Source organism: Budorcas taxicolor, chromosome 5, assembly GCF_023091745.1.
Source record: "Budorcas taxicolor isolate Tak-1 chromosome 5, Takin1.1, whole genome shotgun sequence".
NCBI classification, from domain to species: domain Eukaryota; kingdom Metazoa; phylum Chordata; class Mammalia; order Artiodactyla; family Bovidae; genus Budorcas; species Budorcas taxicolor.
In genome coordinates this window covers 77,118,059-77,140,489 of record NC_068914.1, presented here as the reverse complement: position 1 = coordinate 77,140,489, position 22,431 = coordinate 77,118,059, and the positions used below count along the sequence as shown (strand labels likewise).

Here is a 22,431-nt window from a genome sequence, read left to right as displayed (position 1 = left end):
TGCACCGAGAGGGAATTCACACCAGTGAGCCCTGAGGAGAGCTGGGTTCCTAAAGAAATAAAACTGACCAGAAAGAAATGTACGACCTTCCTCATGTCCAGGGAGCTGCCTTTCTTGACACCTCCAGTGGAGTCCCCTCTCCAAATATCTGGCTTCTCCACCCAAACTTCCAAACATCAGTCTTGGCTGCTCTGAACATGACCCCCCTCATTCTCTTCCATTCACATCCTTGAGCAGCTGCCAAGCTGACCTGGACAAAGTTCTCTCTAGCAACACTGACCTCTTGGTGACTGATTCACTCATGCCCAAGGAACACCCTGAGCGGCCACTCCTCACCGCTTGATTTACTCTACTGCCTTTAAGCACCTTGAGTCGCTGGACACCTGCCCCATTTCTCTGCCTCCTTTCACATCACAGCTCCTGCAAATATCATTTGGGTGAACTTCCTGAGAGCCAGAACATTGTTCATGTTCCTGGATCCTCACCAGCCTACACTTTCCCCAAACCCACCATTAATGAGGTCCCTGAGCACCTTGCGGCTCACAAATAAGGAGGCATTGCTCCACATCATCTTTGTCAGCTTGGCGCTTACTGCACATATCAGCTTCATGGTGTCCTGATGAGGAGGAAGGCAACAACATAAGAGAGGCAAATGCAATCTGTTTCTCAGGCTTGCCTTCCAGGCAAGGATTTTAAGCTTCACCATATTCTTCATTCTCTTCATCAAAGGGGTCTTTCTGATTTTCTTCTCATCCTTTACACCTTCCCTTGTATTAGAATCTGGACAAAGCCATTCATGACCAGAGATTCATCCACAGATCATCACTCACTCTCTCTCTCTCTCTCTATCTTTATCTATCTATCTCACTCTCTCTCTGTCTTTATCTCTCTCTATATACTTATGCTTTATAGTAGATCTGCATATTTTCCCCCTGTGGCTCTTGCTTATGATTTGTTTGTTAACATTGTTCAGTCACCTAGGTGTGTCCTACTCTTTGCAGTTCCATGGACTGCAGCACACCAGGCCTCTCTGTCCCTCACCATCTCCCAGAGTTTGCCCAAGTTCATGCCCATTGTCATAGGTGATGCCATCCAGCCATCTCATCCTCTGTCACCTTCTTCTCCTTCTGCCTCCAATCCTTCCCAGCATAAGGGTCTTTTCCAATGAGTTGGCTTTTTGCATCAGGTTGCCAAAATATTGGAGCTTCAGCATCACTCCGTCCAATGAGTATTCAGAGTCTTCTCCAACAACACAGTTTGAAAGCATCAATTCTTCGGAGCTCTGCCTTCTTTATGGTTCAGCTCTCAAAACCATACATGACCACTGGAAAGACCATAGCCTTGACTATATGGATTTTTGTTGGCAAAGTGATGTCTTTGCCTTTTAACATATTAGGTTAACATCCTACCAAGACATATAATCATCTAGAAGCCTGTGCATGCCAACCTTTCATTCTCACTGGAAATAGCATCTTTCTCTATGGATTGCATGTATTCCAGAGGAGCAGGGAGTAGAAACAGTATGAAATGGCTTGCAGGAGTGACTGGCTGGCAATAGTCCCTAATTCTTGACCATAGGTCAATAGAACCAACCAACCCCCATAATCACACTTTGATTTGATTATGAGTCTTAGACTTGCTGAAATGATCACAACTCCCTTCTAGAGCAATTTAGTTTGATTTAGAAGTCAATCAAACACTAAATGGTCAAAGGGGCTTATATCCCAGGGGTGAGAATATAGTCAGTGGCTCAACCCTAAGGTAATGCTTTTTCCTTGAGAACTGCTCTTGCAGGGCTGAGAGAGCTTCTGGAGAGCAAGGACTTGTGCTATCTTTGTATTCTCAAGGATGCAGTACCCAACACAGAGAAGGACCTCCTTCTGACAGAGGCCTTCCTACCCAGGATGAGGATTCTGCAGACAGATACAACTGACAATGGAATTCTCAAACAGCTATTTGAAATAGAATAAAGAAGAAGATTACCAAATAGTATATGGATGAAGCAAAGGAGGAGAAGTATGTGGAGGGGAGAGAGGAGGAGAAATTACATGCAGACAGTCTACTCTTGTTCTTTGTGGTAGTTACATTCATAAAGCCATCATGAATGCTGAATCAGCAAATATTGAATCATCGCTCCTAGGAGAATTTGGATTAGGTTCCTGTGAGCCTCTGGTCACAATGCTTTCATCAGTCCATCAGTAAATAACTTTGTTTCATGTGTGGCATCTATTTAAACGCACCTTATTTAATACATGTTGTTGACTCATTAACATTGAACTCATAGCCAACAGCTCTACAGCCTGCGTCTAAACAAAGCTTGTCTAACATGTCTTTTCTCTGTAAGGCACCTTCCAGCTTTCACATACTTAGGAGAACCTGAAAGAATTTCAGCACCATGCTTGGGTGCCACCTTACACAGTGAAATCACTATCAAATGGTAAAGATGCAAAAAGGATGGCACGAAATATACCAAGAATAGGACACTTGTTCATAGTGTGAGAACTGAAACAGAAGGCAGAATGTCTGGCTCAGCCTTGGCTGGGAACGTGTGCAATGAGAGACGGAATTTTTCTCCACTCTGCACGTGTCCAGAAATACCAGTGCTGCAAGTATTGACCTGGGGATGACAAGTAGAGCTTACCAGGTCGTCAGATTTGCAGATGTGGACTCCACAAACAATGAGGATCAACTGTGCATACTTATAAAACAGAATTCAAGCCAAACAACGACAGAGATGTTGGCTCTTCAAGAAGTGCAGCCTGGGCTGTCATCAAGGCAGAGGCAGTAAAGTTATAAGGTAGATGGAGGACAGGGAAGCAAGATAAAAGCAGCTTGCTGACCATAACACCAGACCTTGCAGGAGGGAGTAGTGGCCGTCAGTCAGCTCAGACTCAAAGGGGCCTCGGCACGGTGGCTCAAGGCAATCAAACTCCAGGCCTGCCAGTTTCTGCCGCAGAGGGCAGGTGAGTTAGGAGCCTGTCTTTATAGAGCCCAGGGGTCCCTGAGTTGTTGGGGGACCACCACACAAGTCCTGAGGCCTCTGATTCACGCTGCCCTCAGTGCCAGTTCAGGGAAATGGATTCCTTGTTCTGGACTTGATTTGCTCTTTCCTCTCTTTGATGGAAAGCGCTGCCATTAGCTTTACTCACCCTCAGCAAGACTATTACATAGAAGCTCATTTTTGGCCGCCTTCGTCCAGGCTCCATTCTGTTTCTCTCTCCAAAATATGCAAGATGCTAACTTCTTCTGGTTTTGAATCCCACCCTGCCATTCCTCACTTCTCTCTCCTCCCTCCCTGGCTCCAGATGGGAATAGCCTTTGTCCAGCTTTTCCAGGACTTTCCCATACAATCTGCACTGGTAATGCTGGGCCTACATGAAAAGAGAAGAGGCTGCTCGCAGAAAAACTAGCCCTGACCAAACCAGAATGCGTGTGCTTTCCTGCACACTCTGAGGTTAGCTTTCCAACTTTGATAAGCAAGTCGTGGTGCACAGATCAAGTATGGAGGTCCAACTAGGGATGTCATTTCCCTTGTTCCAGGGGATGGTTTGATTTGGATGGTGGCAGGAGGGGAGAGGGTGGGGGTGCGTGCTCTGAGGCCAAGTTCTTGGGCTTCCTGGAGGCCATGCCAGTCTCCTGGACTAGGAAGCTCTGATCATCAATGGTAGGAGGTTCACTCTGGAAGGACATGGGTGGGTGCAGGGGGCTGTATGTCAAGGGGTGATGAACGGATGGGGGTTCACATGAACTGCTTCCACCCAGGAAGCAGTTGGGCCAGAGGACAAGCTGGAGCTGAGGGCAGAGGAGGAAGAAACAGACCCTGTTGGCCCGGGTGGCTGTGAGAACGGGAGTGTTTCTGGGCCTGGTGAGGAAGGAGACACAGAACACGCAGGGTCTCTTTGCGGGAAACTCTGTTCCTCACCCGCTACTCCTCGCTCTTGCGGGGGACTCACCTGAAGAAGCCTTTGCAGCCTTCGCAGGTCATAGCGTTGAAATGGAAGCCGGTGGCTCGGTCCCCGCACACCCCGCAGATCCGGGGCACGTTCCGGTCAAAGTCGCCGGGGTCAGGTAAGGAAGTGCTGGCCGCAGTCGCCTCCATGGCTGCAAGAACAGCAGGCGGGGATGAGGCCGCTGGCAGCCCTTCTGCCGGGAGCTCAGCAAAGTCGAGCTGTCCCCAGGGCCCAGGCCTCAGTGGGATCCTCGGCGCCTTCGCTTTGTGGTTCCAAGTGCCACCAGCTCACCCTCCTGAGGCTCCCGGCCACAAGCAGAAGCGGGTCTCCCCAGACAGGCTGGAGCACGTCTGCAGGGGGCGCTGTGGCGATACTCATGGCGTGGCCTGGCGTCAAAGCGCGGAGAACCAGAGGCCGTATCTGGTGCCTATGGCTGGACTCCTTTGGGTGAGGGGTCCTGCCTCTCTGTGTCCCACTGTCCTCATCTGAAGAGTGCGTTTACTTCACTGGGTGTGAGGAAGGTTCTTGTGAATGATACAGCACACCACTGGCCTCAGCTGCACCTCAGCAGTGGACCTGCTGCAGGTCAGAGGCCTCTTGGCCCAGGGTCCCCTCCAGAAGGGAAGGGGGCCTCCAACAGCCTTGTACACAGAGGGACACCTTCAGCCCCTCTATCCTTGAGGGCAAGGGGAAGAGGACAGGTTACCTGCCCACAGCAGACCCTGTCATGCCAGCTCCAAGCAGCCCCACAGCTCAGGACGGACAGCCTGGTGTCCTTGCTGTCCTGGTATCCAGGTTATCAAAGCATTCCCCCTCCCCCTTCTCCCTTCAATGTAAATTCAACACATTGTTCTGAACGTCCTTTTGAGTAATGTGAGTCATATAGGAATTAATTTTGTTTTCAGAGGCTGTTTTTATAAATAGGCATTATCATCTGGAGATAGATTTCACACTTGAAGAAGGAGGGAAAAGAGACAGAGAGGACAAAATACAATAGCTCTGGGAGAGTCTTCTCAGGAAGCAGCTGACAAGCCTTCCCTTGGGCAAGTCAGGACCTCAGCTTCACCTGCCGCCTGCAATCCTGCCGGCTACTAGCTCAGGGCTATGTCTGGGGTCCCTCCTGCCTGGTGAAAGGTTTCAGATGGGGCTGCCTCCCAGTTTTATCTGAGTCCTCACAAGGGTCACTACAGGTTTAAGTGCCTTGGCCTCAGGGCAGAAGGAAATCAAGTGAGAAAGTCAGTGGCGAGGGGCAAGCGCCCTAGCCCCTCCCACACCACAGTGCCACGTTATCCCACTGAGAGAGGTAGCTTCCGGGGGCCCCTGGGGGCTCTGAGCTTCTTTCCAATGACTAGGCCCTTGACCTGAGCCAAGGTACATCAAACACCAGTAGGGTCTTTTCTCAGTCCATCTTCAACTCACTCCAATGAGGCAAGTACTATTATCATTATTATTGTTATTATCGTTGTTGTTATTAGGCTTGCGGCATCCCAGTTCCCTGACCAAGGATCGAACCTGTGCCCCCTGCAGTAGAAGTATGGAGTTCCAACCACTGGACCTCCAGGGAAGTCCCTTGCAAGTACTACTATTATTACTCGTACAGACAAGGCCCAGAGAAGTCCAAACATTGAGGTTCTCTAGCAACTAAGAGTCAGACACGACTGAGCTACTTCACTTTCACGTTTCACTTTCATGCACTGGAGAAGGAAATGGCAACCTACTCCAGTGTTCTTGCCTGGAGAATCCCAGGAACGGGCGAGCCTGGTGGGCTGCCGTCTATGGGGTCGCACAGAGTTGGACACGACTGAAGCGACTTAGCAGCAGCAGCAGCAGCAGCAACTACAGTTACCAAATGTACAAAACAAAGACTTAATATTGGAAAAAATAATCCATGAAGAATTTTAAGCTAAAGGAAGGAAGTGGGACAGAGAAGGACAGGTACTATCAGTCCTGAAGGGGTAGAGGGTCCCTGCTCACAGACAGGCCTAGCAGACCCTCCAGCTTTCTCTTTCAGCTTTTCTTTTCCTGGGAGCTTTATTAACAGTGACCCTGTTGCCCAGCCCAGTCATAGCAAGGTTGATACTTGTTAAGCTATAATGCTTTTATATACACACATGCACAGAGAGAGAAACACTTAAAAAAAAAGAACAAAGGAATGATTAACAGAAACTTCTGATGGAGTGAGATTGGGGAGGACTTGCAGAGGCATTACATACTAGCCATATTCAATTTCTTTGAGTGGTAGGTATTATGGTGTGTATGTGTGTGTGTGTGTGTGTGTGTGTGTGTGTATGTGTGTGTGTGTGTTTAGTCACTAAGTCTTGCCTGACTTTGCAACTCCAAAGACTGTAGCCCACCAGGCTCCCTGTTAATGGGATTTCCCAGTTAAGAAAACTGGAGTGGGTTGCCATTTCCTTCTCCAGGGGATTTTCCAGATCCAAGAAGTGAACCCATGCTTCCTGCATTAGCAGGTGGATTCTTTACCACTGAGCCACCTGGGAAGCCCCATTACTACTACTACTACTAAAATACCATTATCTGTTTTATATGCTCATCTGTACATATAAAACATTGCCTAATTGTTAAAACAAAAATAAAAGAGAGGGTGCCTTTAGTTTATCAGCCTTGTCCCCACAAGCCTTAGGAAGTCTATGCTGACTCCAGGCTTCTGGAGTATGACATACACATCTAAAGAGTGGGCAGGAACCCCAGAGGCCCCAGGAGGAGAAACTGTCTAGGATGCCTGTGGCTTAACCCTAGGTCAGCTGAGATGTTGCAACTCCTCGTCATGTTGCTACAGACTCTGTGTCATTCAGAGGCCAACATCTGGTGGATTTGGTGGAAAAAAGACAAATTAAATGTGGGGGTGGAGGAAATCGGTCGAATCAGTCTAACAAGTATTCAGCATCATCTGGGCTCACGGAAGATGTGATAACGCAAGAGAGTTGGCAGAATGTGTCAACACGGCACCGCAACTGTGCCTTCCTGTAACAGGGGGATGCCAGGAAGGCTGCTGGCCCCTGGAGTGGGGCCCCAGGCACTGGGTTAGGCCCAACCGAAGGCTGGACCCAGCAGCCAGAGGCCCACAGAGAGCAGGACAATTTCAGGTGAACTAAGAGACAACTCAGCCCCTACCTAGGGTTACATGCTGCTACCAAGAAGCCAGGACCTAGACTAGACTCCAGAGGTGGAGAGGAGGTCCAGGCATCTATGGCCTGAGAGCTGGTAGTGCTAGGAGTGCAGGGCAGAGACTGCAGAGGGCAGGAGGGACAAAGGAGATGGGAGCTGGGCTGGAAATACCACCTTGCTGATGACCCCCTGGGGTCCTGGCTGGGGTGTCTGCAAGCCCCTCCCTCTGAGCCCCCACCCCGACCTGGGCCCAGCTCTGGGTCTCAGCTTCAGGCTGCTGTGGACTCTGCTGACACAGGATGCACCCACCCACATCTACCAAAGGCAGGGAGTATCTCTTCCTCCCTCTGACCACTGCCTTCCTATTTGCCCCCATCCAACATCCCTGCCCACCTCACCCCTCGAAAACAAAAAGCCCAGAGGTTGTGGCTGAGGAGGAAACACCCACCTGTAGGAGCGGGGGGACAGGGGTCAGGCCAAGGGGTGCCCTTCTGTGAGGGCTCGCAGATACTTCCAACCAAAAGGACTCTGAAATGAAAAAAGGGAAATAAATGCTTTATGTACAGCCCTGTGTTGATCTCACCACTGGAGCTCTAGAGGGCCCATCAGGGAGGATGTGAGCCTCTTTCCAGGGACTTTGGTCCTCAGAACAGGGACTGAAAACTGGACAGAAGTGATCTGTTGGGGGCAGATGTGTCATCACTGGCAGGGCTGAAGGGGCAGGAGCCCAGCCGGCAGCCGGGAACCACCTTCTCTTGAGGGGGAGGCGTGAGCAGCGTCCAGCGGGAGGGCAGATGGAAGCAGCCTCCTTGCTTCAGAGGGTGCTGGGAGCTCAACTGCTCCCGCGGCCCCACCCCAGGTTTTAGGGATGCTTGGAGGAGCAGGGCCAGAGGGTGGCCTGGCAGGCTCTGGAGGGCGGGAAGGAGACCGGCGCTTGGGCGCTGGGGGCAGTGCAGTCAGACCTGGCCTCTTGGGATGGCTTCAGAGACAGGTGTCTGGGGTGTACGGTCTGTGGAGCCTGGGTGTAGGTGGAGCAGGTGCTGCAGGGGTTAAATACAGCAATGCACGGTTTTCAAACAGGATGTTTTCTGCCACTTTTAGCTCTTTCCCAGACATGCTCAACACCCCCAGCCTTGGCGAAGGCTGAAGTTGGGCTGACTCTGGTGTCCAGACTCTGGGTCTTAGTGGTGTGATGGGTCACCAAGCTGGGGCTGGTCGAATTTCACCCTTCCTACCTTCACCCACACCCAGCGCTGCTTGTCCACACACACACACACACACACACACACACACACACATGCACACACACATGCACACACATACACTCTTCCCCCCTTCGCTGACACCAATAGGAACTAGCTTGGGAGATAATAGATACACAGGTGTCTGACCTCAGCCCTGGAAAGGCCTTTAAGGCAAACCCCCCCATGGGGAAGGTTCAGACCCTCAGCTTCTGTTTCTCTGCCTCCTAGTGGTCCGACGAGGCAGGGGCAGGGAGAGCGCAAGGAGCATCCAGACCTGGGCTCAGTCCTAGGACTGCCAGCCCCCTAGCCCATGTGCCCCCAAGGAACATGCAAGGAGAATGTCAGTGGACCCTACTGAGATAACGTGGACATGGCCGACCCCCTCCCAAGGCCCGTGGGTGGAGGAGGGATACCTGCAGGGCACAGAGACACTGCCACTGCCCCGGGCTCTCCTCTCTCCCTCTGCTCGTGTTGCCCAAGGCCCCCAGCCAACAAGGCTCCTCAGGATCCTGCCCCACAGCCTTGGCAATCTCCCAGACTCCTGGCTTGCTCCACAGGAAGTCTGAGGTGAGGGCCAGTTGGGTATAGAAAGGACCACTGCCCTCAGCCCTTAAGACCCTCAGAAGTCAGATCTGAGATCTAAGTGGCTCGCCATCCCTGAACTTACAGAGAAAGTGTGTGCATATCTACCATGCGCCAGACTGCTAAGCTTCCCACCTGGGATCTCATGTAACCTCCTAACCACCCTGCAAGATGCAGAGGAGTCCCATTTTACAGATGGCAAAACCAAACTCCAGGTAGGGCACTTTGAGACTTGCCCAGGGTCCCACGGCCAGGCCAGCAGTGAAGCCAGGGACCAGGCAAGGATGGGCTGCCTGCAGTGGGCAATAAAGGGCGGCCCTCTTCTCCTCGCCACTCTTCCAGCCCAGAGATAACCACTGGCAGGGGCGCTAGTACTCACTCCCGCCCTGCTCCAGATTCCTCCTGTGCACTCACTCATTTAATCCTCACAACAACCTCTAGGCATGGAGAAACTGAGGCACAGACAAGATGATTATCTTTGGAGCCCAGATTTGAACCGAGGCAGCTGAGCCCCGCATCTCCACTCTGCCACCTTTCCTAAGGGACATAGCTCAGTGGTTTCCTCCCCCTAAGCCCCGGGCTCCCCTCACCTCCACCAAGTCAGGGAGGAACGGACAGGACCATCCCCAGGTCACCACGGAAGAATGTCCTGGCTCTTTTCTTCCCAAGGCTCCCAAATCAGCCAGGATCTCTCTTCATCCTGGCAACCCCTTTCATCCAGGAAAAGCCCCATCAAAAGGTGGAGCTTTCCTCCCCAGGCAACTTTGAACCACTGTGTGGTCCTTACAGGAAAGACGGTCCTGTAAGTCCACGTTGACGGAAAGTAGGGCAAAGACACAGGGTGAAAAAAGGACAAGCGGAAAAAGCAACTTCATACTACCCCCACCCCAATTCCTGTTCTGAGTAGGAGAACATCCCACTGCCTTTGCTGGGACTGTCCCCAAAGCCACCCCCTCCTGCCCCTGCCTTAGAAATACCCATGCCCCTAGCACTGAGCCTCAGAGAAGCAGAGGGGGAGTGGTTCAGCTCTGCAGAAAGCCCCTGGCTTCCACTCCTCCAGGCTCTGCATCCCACATCAAAACCCCTGCCTGAGTCTGACCCCAGGTCTGACCCTGCCTTAGCAAGAAATGAGGAGATAACATGTTTCCTTCCAGTCATCGAAGCCACAACCACCGCCTCTCCCACACATCTGCCTGGTAGCTTACACAGCAGGCACCCCATCTTCCAGCGGCTTCTGCTGAATGGACGCCCCCAGGCAGAGTTTCGCTTAGGACGGTCTCCTGGGGTTGGCGCTGCAGGGTGTCTGGAGCAGAGCACTCAGAAGGCAAGGATCAAATTGCCGCTGGGCCAGGTTTAACTCTGCTGCAGTCACTGGACCTCCCTGGACTCCTGAGGGCAGCAAAGCTGTGACTCTGGGAGGACCAAGCAGTGGACAGAGGTCTGACCTCTAAGGTCTTTTCCAGGTCTGAAAGTGTGCAACTCCCAGGCCAAATTCCCACCATGATGAGGCCTTAAGATCAGTCAGGAATGAAATTCCCTCACTGAGTTACCTCCCTGACCCTCCCAGGAACACGTGAGGCCCCTTCACCCTCAGATGCTAAAGCCGAGGAAGAACAGGAGGGCTGTGGCCCCTTGCAAGGGTCCTGTGGGGGCTGGGAGCCCAAGAGCGGGCTCTCTGCTTAGCTGTGCCGGGAATGGGCTGATCAGAATGGGCTTTCTAACTGTGAACATTAGCTCAAAGCTCCCTCTCCTTCTGGAAGGAAATGGAAAGCTATGTGATTTCCCAGCAGAGGGGGAGAAAATTCCTCCTCTTCTTAAAATTGGCACACATGGAGTCAACCACACATCGGGCTGTCTCTGGAGGGGGTGAGTCTGTGCACACGCCAGCCACAATTGCACATGGGCTTACGCGTGCACGCCCTTTTCTGGTTGCTTTCATTTCATCATCCTCGCAGCTCTGCCCATAGAGCGCTGAACACTGTATGACCGACCCAGCTTTTCACTTGTCATCTCTTTATTCCAGTATGATTTAGGCTCAGCTTAGTCTCATGGCCAGTTGGGGTCATGCCCTTTCTTCCTTCTCTCCCATCCCCAATGTATACCCACATTGTTTTTCCAGAACAATCTCAGGATTGCCTTCCAGAAGAAGCTGAAAGGAACAGAGTGGACATGAGAGCAAGGGAAGAGGAAAGTACACTGCAGAGTTAGAACTCGGCCTAACGCTTTCTTCCCCCACCATCTCCTCAGTTCCTACACACACACACACACACACACACACACACACACGGTGAGAGCGTTTGGAAATTATTTTCTGCAGACTACAATGTCCAAAGTAAAACCCAATGGATACCAGTCATCTCAGAATATCTCAAGATTGAAAGGAAACTTAACATCACCTAGTCCAACCATTTTAAATCCCTTCTACAATATTCTAGCCTGTATTTAAATATCTTTTCTGTTGGAGAACTATCTCCCAGGCCAACCCATTCTCTTTGGATGGCTCTACGCTTAGAAAGTTTTTCATTATGCACAGATGAAAAAGCCCCAGTAGTTTTCAACTACTGGTCCTAGACCAGCTCTTCACAGCCATCTAAGATGAATCTATCAGGCCATTCCCACACAGTACCTTGAGGAGGGGTTGCCACCACACACAGTAGGATAAGTAACCCATTCCTCACCTGCTGGAAAATTGTCATAAAAAAAAGAAAAATTCTGCAACGTTTATGATGCAAGTGAGGTTTCAGGGGAGAAGCAGAGGAAGCTAGCCTGGCTACATTTCATTTGATTTAGGCTTCATACACATCCCAGGTATGGTCATGATTCCCACCAGGGCAGTGAGTAAGGTGGTCAATGCAGACAGTGTCTGCCTCCTTGGCCTTCACCTGGAAAGAAGCTTCCAGCCTAAGAAAAGGGCCTACGGAAGAGTGTGAGTAGCTATATAACCTCTTCCAAGATTTTCTGCCACCTCCGTCTCAGGCTTAGCTATTTTCAGGGGAGGCTGACCCCCAGCACTGTGGCTCTAGGAACAAGGCTGAGGTGGACCAAATTGTTGAATGGCTGACTGAAGCATGGTAAATTAAGTGGCTGATGACCCCGCGGTTTCAGGAATAACTTTTCTTCTGAAAATGCTTCTTAATTAACTTTTTGGGGACTATACCTCACTCTCAAGAACCTGATAAGGGTCATGGGCTGACTGACCCCTACAGTGTCAAGAGGTAGTGGGTCACTGCACAGAAACTGTGCCACAGGCTCCCACTCTGCTGGACATTCACCAAGACTGTTTCTCGGCAGATTGTCCTGTCATTCTTGGGAGAACTGGCAGCTTCCTGGAGCTGAGCAGAACCCAGAGAAAGGAATCCACGAGGTTCTAGGCAGTGGAACAGGAGATTCATAGTTTACTTAGATATGTTTCCACTTCTTATCAACAATTATTCCTGCAAGCTGCTTTTTTTCCAGTGGAAACTCAGTCCTCAGCTTTGTCAACAAGATCTCTGGGTTGATTACTGCTCTCCAGGTAACTGCCGGAAAGTGTGGGCAGTGACGGTGACTAGTGAAGGGAACCAGTCCGTGCGTAGCTGCAGCCCAGAGTCTCTGGTTTCCTAGCAGGAGAAAACAGACTGCCACAGGGGAAGTGAGTGGTCTTCCTCGCTTTTCTTCTGGGATCAATGCGATCTCTATATCACTTAGCTTCTTCCAGCACTGCAGGAAAGGTAGTACCCAAGCCCCAGGTCCTGCCAGCTCCAAGCAAGATATTCCGGATCCTTGGTATCACAGCCCTTGTTCAGCTCCACAATCACTTGGCCAGCCTGACACCTTGGTTACCTGACTACCATCCCACTTCCCCCAGAGCCCCTCCCCGTGTCCTAATCTACAAATAGAGACATGAGCGCTCCCAGGTCTCAGTCGGTCACGGAGACCAAGTTCTCCACGCAGCACTCAGCACTGTGCCCAGGACACCAGAGTTTTATATGTTTGCTCTCATTATTACAGCAGTTACTGTTAGTACAGTCACAAAGAGTTCAGGACCCAGAGAGGTCAGGAAGTCTGCTCTTGATCCCAAAAGCCCCACCCCAAACAAACATTGCCCAGAAAGCCACGTTTCTTAACTGGGAAAAAACTGACCACCCCACCCATTGGCTGTGGCTCCCAAAAATCTGGCTGCTAGGGACGGGGAGAATGGGTTGCTCTCTTCTCTCCCCAGCAAGCAGAGAAGCTGAGCTGCACATTTGGACTTTCCCTCCACAGGAAAGATGACACCGTCGCTACCAAGGTGCCACCAGTTACTAATCACTTCTGCTCATCGCCGGTCCTTTTCCTCTCTCACCCCAAGTCTCTCTCCTACCTCCTTCGCCGTCCAGGGCTTATCGAGCATCTGTTCTCTCCACAGTGGGACACTGGCTCCGCATACCATAGCATCCCCTGTGTGTTCTCAGGGCGGTGGCATTTCCTCGCCCCACTCCTGCCCCTCTGCAGGCAGCAGAAGGCTGCAGAGGCCAGTGGCTCTGTCATGCCCCCAAACCTAGGCACTGGGCTGGTTCTGATTTAGCGGGTCTAGACTGCTGACTGCTCCCCACTCTTGGCAGCCCCGGAAATCCACTGAGGCCTGTGTCAGAAATCTACGAGGGTCCCCAGGTTCTCTGAGATAGGCAGGGCTGGATAACTCTACGAGTCCCATGTCGAGTCCCATGTTTGTGTGTGTTAATCGCTCAGCTGTGTCTGCTTCTTTGCAACCTCATGGACTGTAGCCTGCCAGGTTCCTCTGTCCATGGAATTCTCCGGGCAAGAATACTGGAGTGGGTAGCCATTCCCTTCTTCAGGGAATCTTTCCCACTCAGGAGTCAAACCTGGGTCTCCCGCATTGGCAGGTGGATTCTTTACTGTCTGAGCCACCAGGGAAGCCTCATTTACCCAGAGACATCTTGTCTGTCTTCAGCATTATTCGCAAGGAGGTGAACGCTCCTCCTGTATTCCTGAGGCTTCTTAGGAAGAGGCCAACCTGGGAGGTTCCTGTTTACTTTCAAGGGCAGGCCTAGTCACCCCCAACTTGCTCCTCAGTTCCCATGTAGAATGATGTCCTCCGGAGAGCTTTTCCAGAGTTTCAGTCTGGTCAGAATTCCAGCCATCCTGCTGTGTAGACTTCTTCTTGGGGACTCTACTGGAGGACCAGGGAGGCCACGGCATTTCCTCTTGGCCTTTCACTGTGGTGGCCATCGGTTCTGGTCTCTGATGCCTTATCTCTGATGGTGACCCTTGCCTTGCTTTAAGCACTGACTATATGGCAGGCCCTATACAAGGAGCCGGAGACACCACGGGAAGCCGCACAGAGGCCCGACCTCGTGAAGCTTGCTGTCTACAGGGAGAAAAGGACAGGAATCTCCAACTCGGATCTGGGCTGCAATGCAGGTAAGCACAGGTGTGACGGGAGCAGGTGGGGGGGCACCTGGCCTGGTCTTGGAGAGGCAGAGAAGCTCTTCGGAGGATGTCACTTCTCTGTCTCCCAGCTGAGGCAGGAAGGACCATAGTTCTAACAAGATAGTGGTGAGAGGGTAGAGAGAGGTCAGGCAGGTGATACTGAATGAGCAAAGTCTTCGAGGCAAAAGGGAAAGAGTGTGCTGGAGGCAGAGAAACCAGCTCTATATGGCTGGGTGGGTGGGTGGGGGGCAGCAGCAAGAAAGAAACCAACTAACCACACTCATTTCAGTCGGAAGTAAATTCCATTCTTTCCACTACTGAGCACTTCTAGTAAACCCGCTGACTCTCAAATACCAGGAATTTTAAATTTTTGCTGTGGTATTTTGCAACCAAAGACTTTCAGACTCCATTCAGATTCCCGTTCCAACCTGAGTCAACCTTGAGTTTTGTGAAGGAAGTAAAAATGGGCCTCCTACTCTATGGTTCATGGAGAATGGACACCTGGGTCAGCTGGGCAGCAGGCCTCTCTGCACTGACTCTTTGCCCTGGGAAGAAGGCCATCAGTAATTGTGTGGGAAAGGAAAGGTGGAGGGGAGAATTCTGGAAAATCCAGCCCAGTTAAATAAGAAAATGTGAGAGAAAGCCAAAAGAGAGAAGAAAAGGTTCAACAAGTGTAGACGGAAGCTGTGAACAACTCAGTGGCATATCACCAGCCAATCCTTATTTAATGCGTCCGTCTGTCTAGGGCAGCCAGGTATGGTTGCCAGGCACAGGGAGAGATGACTTACCACACAGCCAACCGGTCCCCAGACCTGCGTCCACCAGCCGGCTCGGCTCACTCCTGTCTCCCAGTCCACAAGGTCACTTCCTTGTTCCCAGAAATCCCTCTAAGGGCATCAGCCACACACACACACACGACGGTCACAAACAACTTGCACCATGGACACGTGCAGGAAGTCCCCTGCACCTGCCAGCCCATACCCCAAGTCCAGAAGTCCACGCTCACTGCTGATAGCCCTTAGAGCTATCACTGAAGATAACCCTTTTGCTTCGCTGTTTCAGGCCAAACCACTGGAGCCTGGGGCCACAAAGTGGTAGGAAATAGCAGCCTTTGTCCTAACCCTTGAACTGTCTCCAAACTAAAACTCTCTCCCCCAACCCTACCCCTTGGCCATCTTCCTCTTCCTTGTTTTTCTTTGGTACCTGGGCAAAGATGGAACTGATTTGCTGCACAGAGTGCCATTCAGTGCTGCCCAGATAATCACGATGGTGCGATCACTCACCTAGAGCCAGACATGCTGGAATGCGAAGTCAAGTGGGCCTTAGGAAGCATCACTATGAACAAAGCTAGTGGAGGTGATGGAATTCCAGTTGAACGATTTCAAATCCTAAAAGATGATGCTGTGAAAGTGTTGCACTCAATATGCCAGCAAATTTGGAAAACTCAGCAGTGGCCACAGGACTGGAAAAGGTCAGTTTTCATTCCAATCCCAAAGAAAGGTAATGCCAAAGAATGCTCACACTACCACACAGTTGCACTCATCTCACACTAACAAAATATTACTACTAGCTAGCAAAGTATTACTCAAAATTCTCCAAGCCAGGCTTCAACGATACGTGAACCGTGAAATTCCAGATGTTTAAGCTGGATTTAGAAAAAGCAGAGGAACCAGAGATCAAATTGCCAACATCCGTTGGATCATTGAAAAAGCAAGAGAGTTCCAGAAAAACATCTTTTGCTTTATTGACTATGCTAAAGCCTTTGACTGTGTGGATCACAACAAACTGGAAAATTCTGACAGAGATGGGAATACCAGACCACCTGACCTGCCTCCTGAGAAATCTGTATGCGGGTCAAGAAGCAACAGTTAGTTCCCCAGTTCCACATCGGGAAAGGAGTATGTCAAGGCTGTATATTGTCACCCTGCTTATTTAACTTATATGCAGAGTACATCATGAGAAATGCTGGACTGGATGAAGGCACAAGCTGGAATCAAGATTGCCAGAAGAAATATTAATAACCTCAGATATGCAGATGACACCACACTTATGGCAGAAAGTGAAGAAGAACTAAAGAGATTCTTTGATGAAAGTGAAAGAGGAGAGTGAAAAAGTTGGCTTAAAGCTCAACATTCAGAAAACTAAGATCATGGCATCCGGTCCCATCACTTCATGGGAAATAGATGGGGAAACAGTGGAAACAGTGACAGACTTTACTTTGGGGGCTCCAAAATCACTGCAGATGGTGATTGCAGCCATGAAATTAAAAGACACTTACTCCTTGGAAGAAAAGTTACGACCAACCTAGACAACATGTTAAAAAGCAGAGACATTACTTTGCCAACAAAGGTCTGTCTAGTCAAAGCTATAGTTTTTCCAGTAGTCACATATGGAAGTGACAGTTAGACCATCAAGAAAGCTGAGCACCGAAGAATTGATGTTTTTGAACTGTGGTGTTGGAGGAGACTCTTGAGAGTCCCTTGGACTGCAAGGAGATCCAACCCGTCCATCCTAAAGGAAATCAGTCCTGAATATTCATTGGAAAGACTGAGGCTGAGCTGAAACTCCAATATTTTGGTCACCTGATGTGACTAACTGATTCATTTGAAAAGACCCTGATGCTGGGAAAGATTGAAGGCAGGAGGAGAAAGGGACAACAGAGGATGAGATGGTTAGATGGCATCACCGACTCAATGGACATGAATTTGAGTAAACTCCGGGAGTTGGTGACAGACGGGGAGGCCTGGCGGGCTGCAGTCCATGGGGTCGCAAAGAGTTGGACAGGACTGAGCGACTGAACTGAACTGAATTGTGCCATTTGGCACTGCCTCAGGGCATGGGAGGAGCTGAGCCCAGGTCTCCAACGCAAAAACCTCTTTCCCTCCTTGGCAGTCAGCCATCTGCAGCCCCCCAGCTGCCCACCTGGACCTCCACACCATGTAACAGAGTTTCCACTACCTTCACTCAACACTCCGGGCAGAGGCAAACAGCCCTGGACCCGCTCAGGGCCTGCACTCGGTGAAAGGAGCCTTGAGTGAAAGAGCATCTAGCTGGCTGGGCAGACTGCACACTGTCGGCCACTAGTCAGGCCGACCAATGGGCAGCGTCCTAGGGAAGAGGGCTGGTGCTTGTGGTCATCATGGTCCTTTGGGGGAAAGGTGGCACCCCTCCAACCACGGCTTCCCCTTCATTCCCTGACCCCTCACTTTTCCCAGAACTCCCCCTGGCCTGAAAAACAATTCTGCAGCCAGGCTCATCAGGAGCCCAGGATTGAAGTTTAACAGAGACACAAATAATTCTCTTGAGTGAGCTATTTTCTGCCCAGCTTGGGGAACAATGGCTCAAGGTAACAGGCAGTGGGGGGAGGCGTGGAGAGGAGGCCGGCCTCTGGCCATCCATTGGTTTAGGGCCTTCCCCATGCCCATGCCATGGGGTGGGAGTTTCAGGGAGGTGGAGACCTTAGTCAGGGGCTCTGGACTTTCTGGCTGCCCCACCTACCGCACACCCTCACCTGTGGATATCAGGTGAGAAGTGAGAGTGGCAAGTAAGAGAAGGCCTGGGGGAACCAGGGGCTCCTGCACTCCTGCAGGCCTTCGTGGCTACTGCTCTCTTATGGAATGGAAGGAAAAACTATCAAACCCTGCTACTTTACCAAGCCTCAAAAAGGGGCTTCTATATCCGTTCACCTGTCTTACAGGAGTGCTGTATCAGCTGAGACTCAAACATATGTTACAAAAACCATTATATTCCATACCAACATTGGCTATTAGTTTGCAATTCTCCTCCCAGGTGTTTAAGAGGGGGCGGAAGCCTACATTCAGGGGCACAGTGGAAGGCTGGGAACGCACTCTGAAGTGTAACACGTGGAGAATGAGCCCTTTTCCGTGAGATCACAAGAGAGCAAGCAGCATGGCATCCTCAGAGCCCGGGAGAGCCTGCAGTGCTGGTAGGGCTTCAGCCCAGGCTCGAGGAGCATCACTCATCAACTGCCAAGCCCAACCCCAAAATGCCACTTCTTTTTTTTTTTGGCCTCAAGATCTTTTCTTTGACCATTAAGAACAGGAAACTTTTGTTTTCTCTACACTGAACTTTCCTTCTAATAGCTATAGGAAAAATATCTGACTGGGAAGACAGAATAAGGGAGGAAGGAGGGGGAAAGGAAGGAGAGAGGGAGAAAGATAAGGAGGAAAGGGGAGGATTCATTCAAGGCCTATCAGATGGCAAGATTTCATTATTACTCTCCAGGAAGAAGCACTCTGCCTTGTGAAGTATCATGCAAGGGGACTGAACCCATGGAGAGGGATCACTCATGGCATTAGTAATGAATTCTGTGCACATTAGGGCTTTCCTAGTCCCCCTCCAGGGAACAGTCATCTGTTAAAAGAAACTACCAGAGGATACACAGGAAGCTAAACCCGACCATGAATCAGTTCGGTTTGTCACCCTCCTCCCTATCACCACCAGTGAGTATACATTTTTAAGTCACTTGTCGATGTTTAAAAAAATAGATTTCACTTTTGAAAAAAATCTGGGTGTCCAGCTTCCTATTAAAAAAAAAGGGGGACATTTTGGCCACACTGTGCTGCAATTCCAGGCGACCTGCTGGTCTGAGTGGGGTTGCCTCTCTAGAACAGGCTTGTGCCCTCCACTCCATCCCACCAGGGTTTGCACTCGCCGTTACCCACCTGGCCCTGATCCCTGGAACCAGCCTCCAGTGACAGCTGAGCTCTGTGGTCAGGGAGACAGTTGAGCAAAGAGGTTCTGGGAGGCAGCCTGTGTGTTAGTCTCTCTGCTGCTGCTGCTGCTAAGTCGCTTCAGTTGTGTCTGACTCTGTGTGACCCCATAGATGGCAGCCCACCAGGCTCTGCCGCCCCTGGGATTCTCCAGCCCAGAACACTGGAGTGGGTTGCCATTTCCTTCTCCAATGCATGAAAGTGAAAATTGAAAGTGAAGTCACTGAGTCATGTCTGACTCTTTGCGACCCCATGGACTGCAGCCTACCCGGCTCCTCTGTCCATGGGATTTTCCAGGCAAGAGTACTGGAGTGGGGTGCCACTGCCTTCTCTGGTTAGTCTCTCAGTTGTGTCCAACTCTTTGGGACACTATGGACTGTAGCCCGCCAAGTTCCTCTGTCCGTGGAGTTCTGCGGACAAGAATACTGGAGAGGGTAGCCAATCCCTTCTCCAGGGTATCTTCCAGACCCAGGGGTCAAAGCCCGGTCTCCTGTATTGCAGGCAGATTGTTTACCATCTGGGCCACCAGGGAAGCCCAGGCAGCCTGCCTGGGTACAAACCCTGCCTTCCCTCCTTGCCAGCGGTGTGACCAGAGCTTCTGTTCCCTCACCTATCCAGTGAGAAAAATAACAATGCCTACCTCATTTGTCTGTGAGGATTAAATGAGACAATGTGTGTAAAGTGCTCAGCATAGCACCTGGTGCATGGCTCCTTCTCAGTAAGTGGTAGTGTTTGTTATTATGCAAACTGTTCAATAACTGGAAGGATTCATCTCATGTTTTAGTCACATGAAGCAACTGTCCTTCAACTGTCCTTTTTAGCTTAAGGGACCCAGTCTACCTACAAACACATTTCCACCCAGTAAACTATTGAGCATATCTGTGATGAGTTAGGTATCTTAGGTGTCGTGATGACACCTCGGACATGGGGTTCAGTTCTGTTCTTGAGGGCTCACAGCACAATGCAGGGAATGGACAACTGAACAGTCATAGCCTCGTCCCCTCCCAGCCCTGCCCTACTACTGGGGAGCGTGGCTTTCAAAGGAGAGCAGGAATGCATCTGACTCTTCTCTGTCTAGGCTCTATGCCCTCCCAGAGCCTTACTGAGAGACACTGAGGGGGAAATTAACTCCATTTCACCTCCAGTTTCTCATTTAGGAGTTCTTTCCTACACCCAGGTTAACACAATTCCATTTCAACAAAGCCATTCAGATCTCAGGTGGTGATCATTACAATGGAATTTTACCTGAGGCAGCCCATCCCCCACTTCTTAACAGGGCACCCAAGAAGTTGGCGCGCTTGCCAGAGAGGCTGGGCAGAAGTAACTTCCTGCCTCCGGCAGAAGTCTGGAAATTCAGAGTCTTTTGGAACGAAGAACTCTGCCCCGAAGGTGTTTTCCAGCATCACCCTGGCCAGCCTGGAACTGCCCCTCTCACCCTCCACTGGCACCGCCTGCTGCCTCTTTCCAGGCCTCTTCAGACAGGAAGGGGAGGGAAGGGGAGGAGACAGAGGAGTCTGAGCTCCCTCCGGCTTGGGGAGACAGGACCCTGTGCAGGAAAGGCGGTGGGCAGGGGAAGAATGACCACACGTCGGGTCTTAGAAAGACCTGAATTTAAGTTCTAGCTCTGACTTGGAAGTTTTCATGGTTTGGGGCAAGAAATTTAGCCCCTTAACTTCCTGGAACTCAGTTTCCTCATCTGTATAGTGGGCATAACAATATCACCTACCTCATAGGATTATTGAGACGCACACACGAGAAGATGCATGCAAGACATTTAACCCAGTGCCTGGAACGCATAAAGTTATAGTAGCCTTTTGGTTTATTATGATTATCAGCTATTATATAATATGTTAGACTCAAAAGGGTCAAAGGTTGGTGTAGAGAGAGACATTCAGGGAGAGCTGGGGGTGGGGGTGGCTGAGGATGGGCGGGGCCCTGCCACGGAGCTCAGCCTGGGCCTGGTGACCAAGATGAGGCCCAGGGCACAGGCGCCCGCCTGCCCCTGGAGCTGACAGGCACAGACTAGATGGGTAATTACAGGACTGTGGGCTGGGGTGGCCCATGCAACTGCCCGACCAGCCACATTCTTTTACTCTGTGGGTGGCTGGGTGGGTGGGCAGCTGGCTGTTTATATAGCTTCCAGGACACGGAGTACATCTAATATCATTTAAACCAGCACCCATCCTCCCCCAGGCAAAATATTCAACCCTTGGAAGGGGAAGGGGTTCTCTGTGGGCATTCTGCTCCTGTCCACACGGCACTGCCTCTGTTCTCTTCAACTCATCTTCCAGATACTCCCTGCTCTCCAATCGGACAAGTTAGAGAGTCAAAGAACAAGGGCAGACTCTGAACAGTTGGTCAGTGGAGACTATTCAATTCACTTCACTTGGAGTCTTTAAATGATCAAGAAGCCTGAGACACTCGTAAATCCCACCACTGTTCCCAGCCCCATGTGCTCTGCTTAGCTAGCACACACACGATTCTGATACTTCCATGTCTTGTTCTTAAAATCAGCGTTCAGGAAAAATATCCATCCCTCCCAATCCACTTGGCAGGAAGGCAATTCAGGAAGTATTAACTGAGCATCTGGTATGTTCTCAGCCCCGATATCACCCTTTGGTTGAAGTGAACAAAACCCCAAGTGGTGGGGAGGATGTGGAGCCACTGGACCCATCTCCCACTGTTGGTGGAAGCCCAGCGAGGAAGGGCTTCAGCTGCACACGGGGACCCTGAACGGGGCTCTCAGAGTCAGGCTGTGGCATTTACAGGACCACCTGTGCACAACACATCAGACAAGCACATGTATAAAGCCAGAAACCGGGTCCTTAGGTTGAGAATTATACAATTACTATAGCCGAATGGCAACCCACTCCAGTGTTCTTGCCTGGAGAATCCCAGGGACGGGGGAGCCTGGTGGGCTGCCGTCTATGGGGTCACACAGAGTCGGACACGACTGAAGCGACTTAGCAGCAGCAGCAGCATAGCCGAAAGGGACTTTGGAAGCTCACCTAGTGTCACTTCTTCCTTTTAGAAATGAGGATTATATCAAGTGTTAAAAAGGATGGAGAACAATAGGAACTTTTATCTGCTACTTAAAGGAGTGTTTCTGGTATGACCATTGTGGAAGACAGCTGGTGCTATAGAGTAATGCCAAGCGTGGAATGCCATGTGCCCTAGAGAAATGCCTACACACGCACCAGAAGACGGCCAGAGCATATTCCCAGCAGTGTTAACTGATCGTAATAGCCCCAAACTGGAAAGAGCCCAAACGTTCATCAACAAGAGGAAAGATACAAATTGCAGCACATTCTTAACGGAATACGATGCGGTGGTGAAAGCTAATCAACACATCTGTGTGCTTCGACATGGGTGAATCTCAGAAAC

At 50.7% G+C, this 22,431-nt stretch overlaps 1 protein-coding gene across 1 annotated transcript in view; it reads right to left on the bottom strand.

The window, feature by feature from the left end:
• VDR (vitamin D receptor) overlaps positions 1–22,431 on the bottom strand; it is a 63,975-nt gene that overhangs the window by 25,674 nt on the left and 15,870 nt on the right. Inside the window, exons 2-3 of the mRNA XM_052640919.1 lie at positions 7,525–7,604; positions 3,954–4,101 (exon numbers count right to left, since the gene is read on the bottom strand). Of these exons, the coding sequence (XP_052496879.1) occupies positions 3,954–4,099 (146 nt within the window). The 5' untranslated portion in view covers positions 4,100–4,101; positions 7,525–7,604. The remainder of the gene's footprint in view (positions 1–3,953; positions 4,102–7,524; positions 7,605–22,431) is intronic.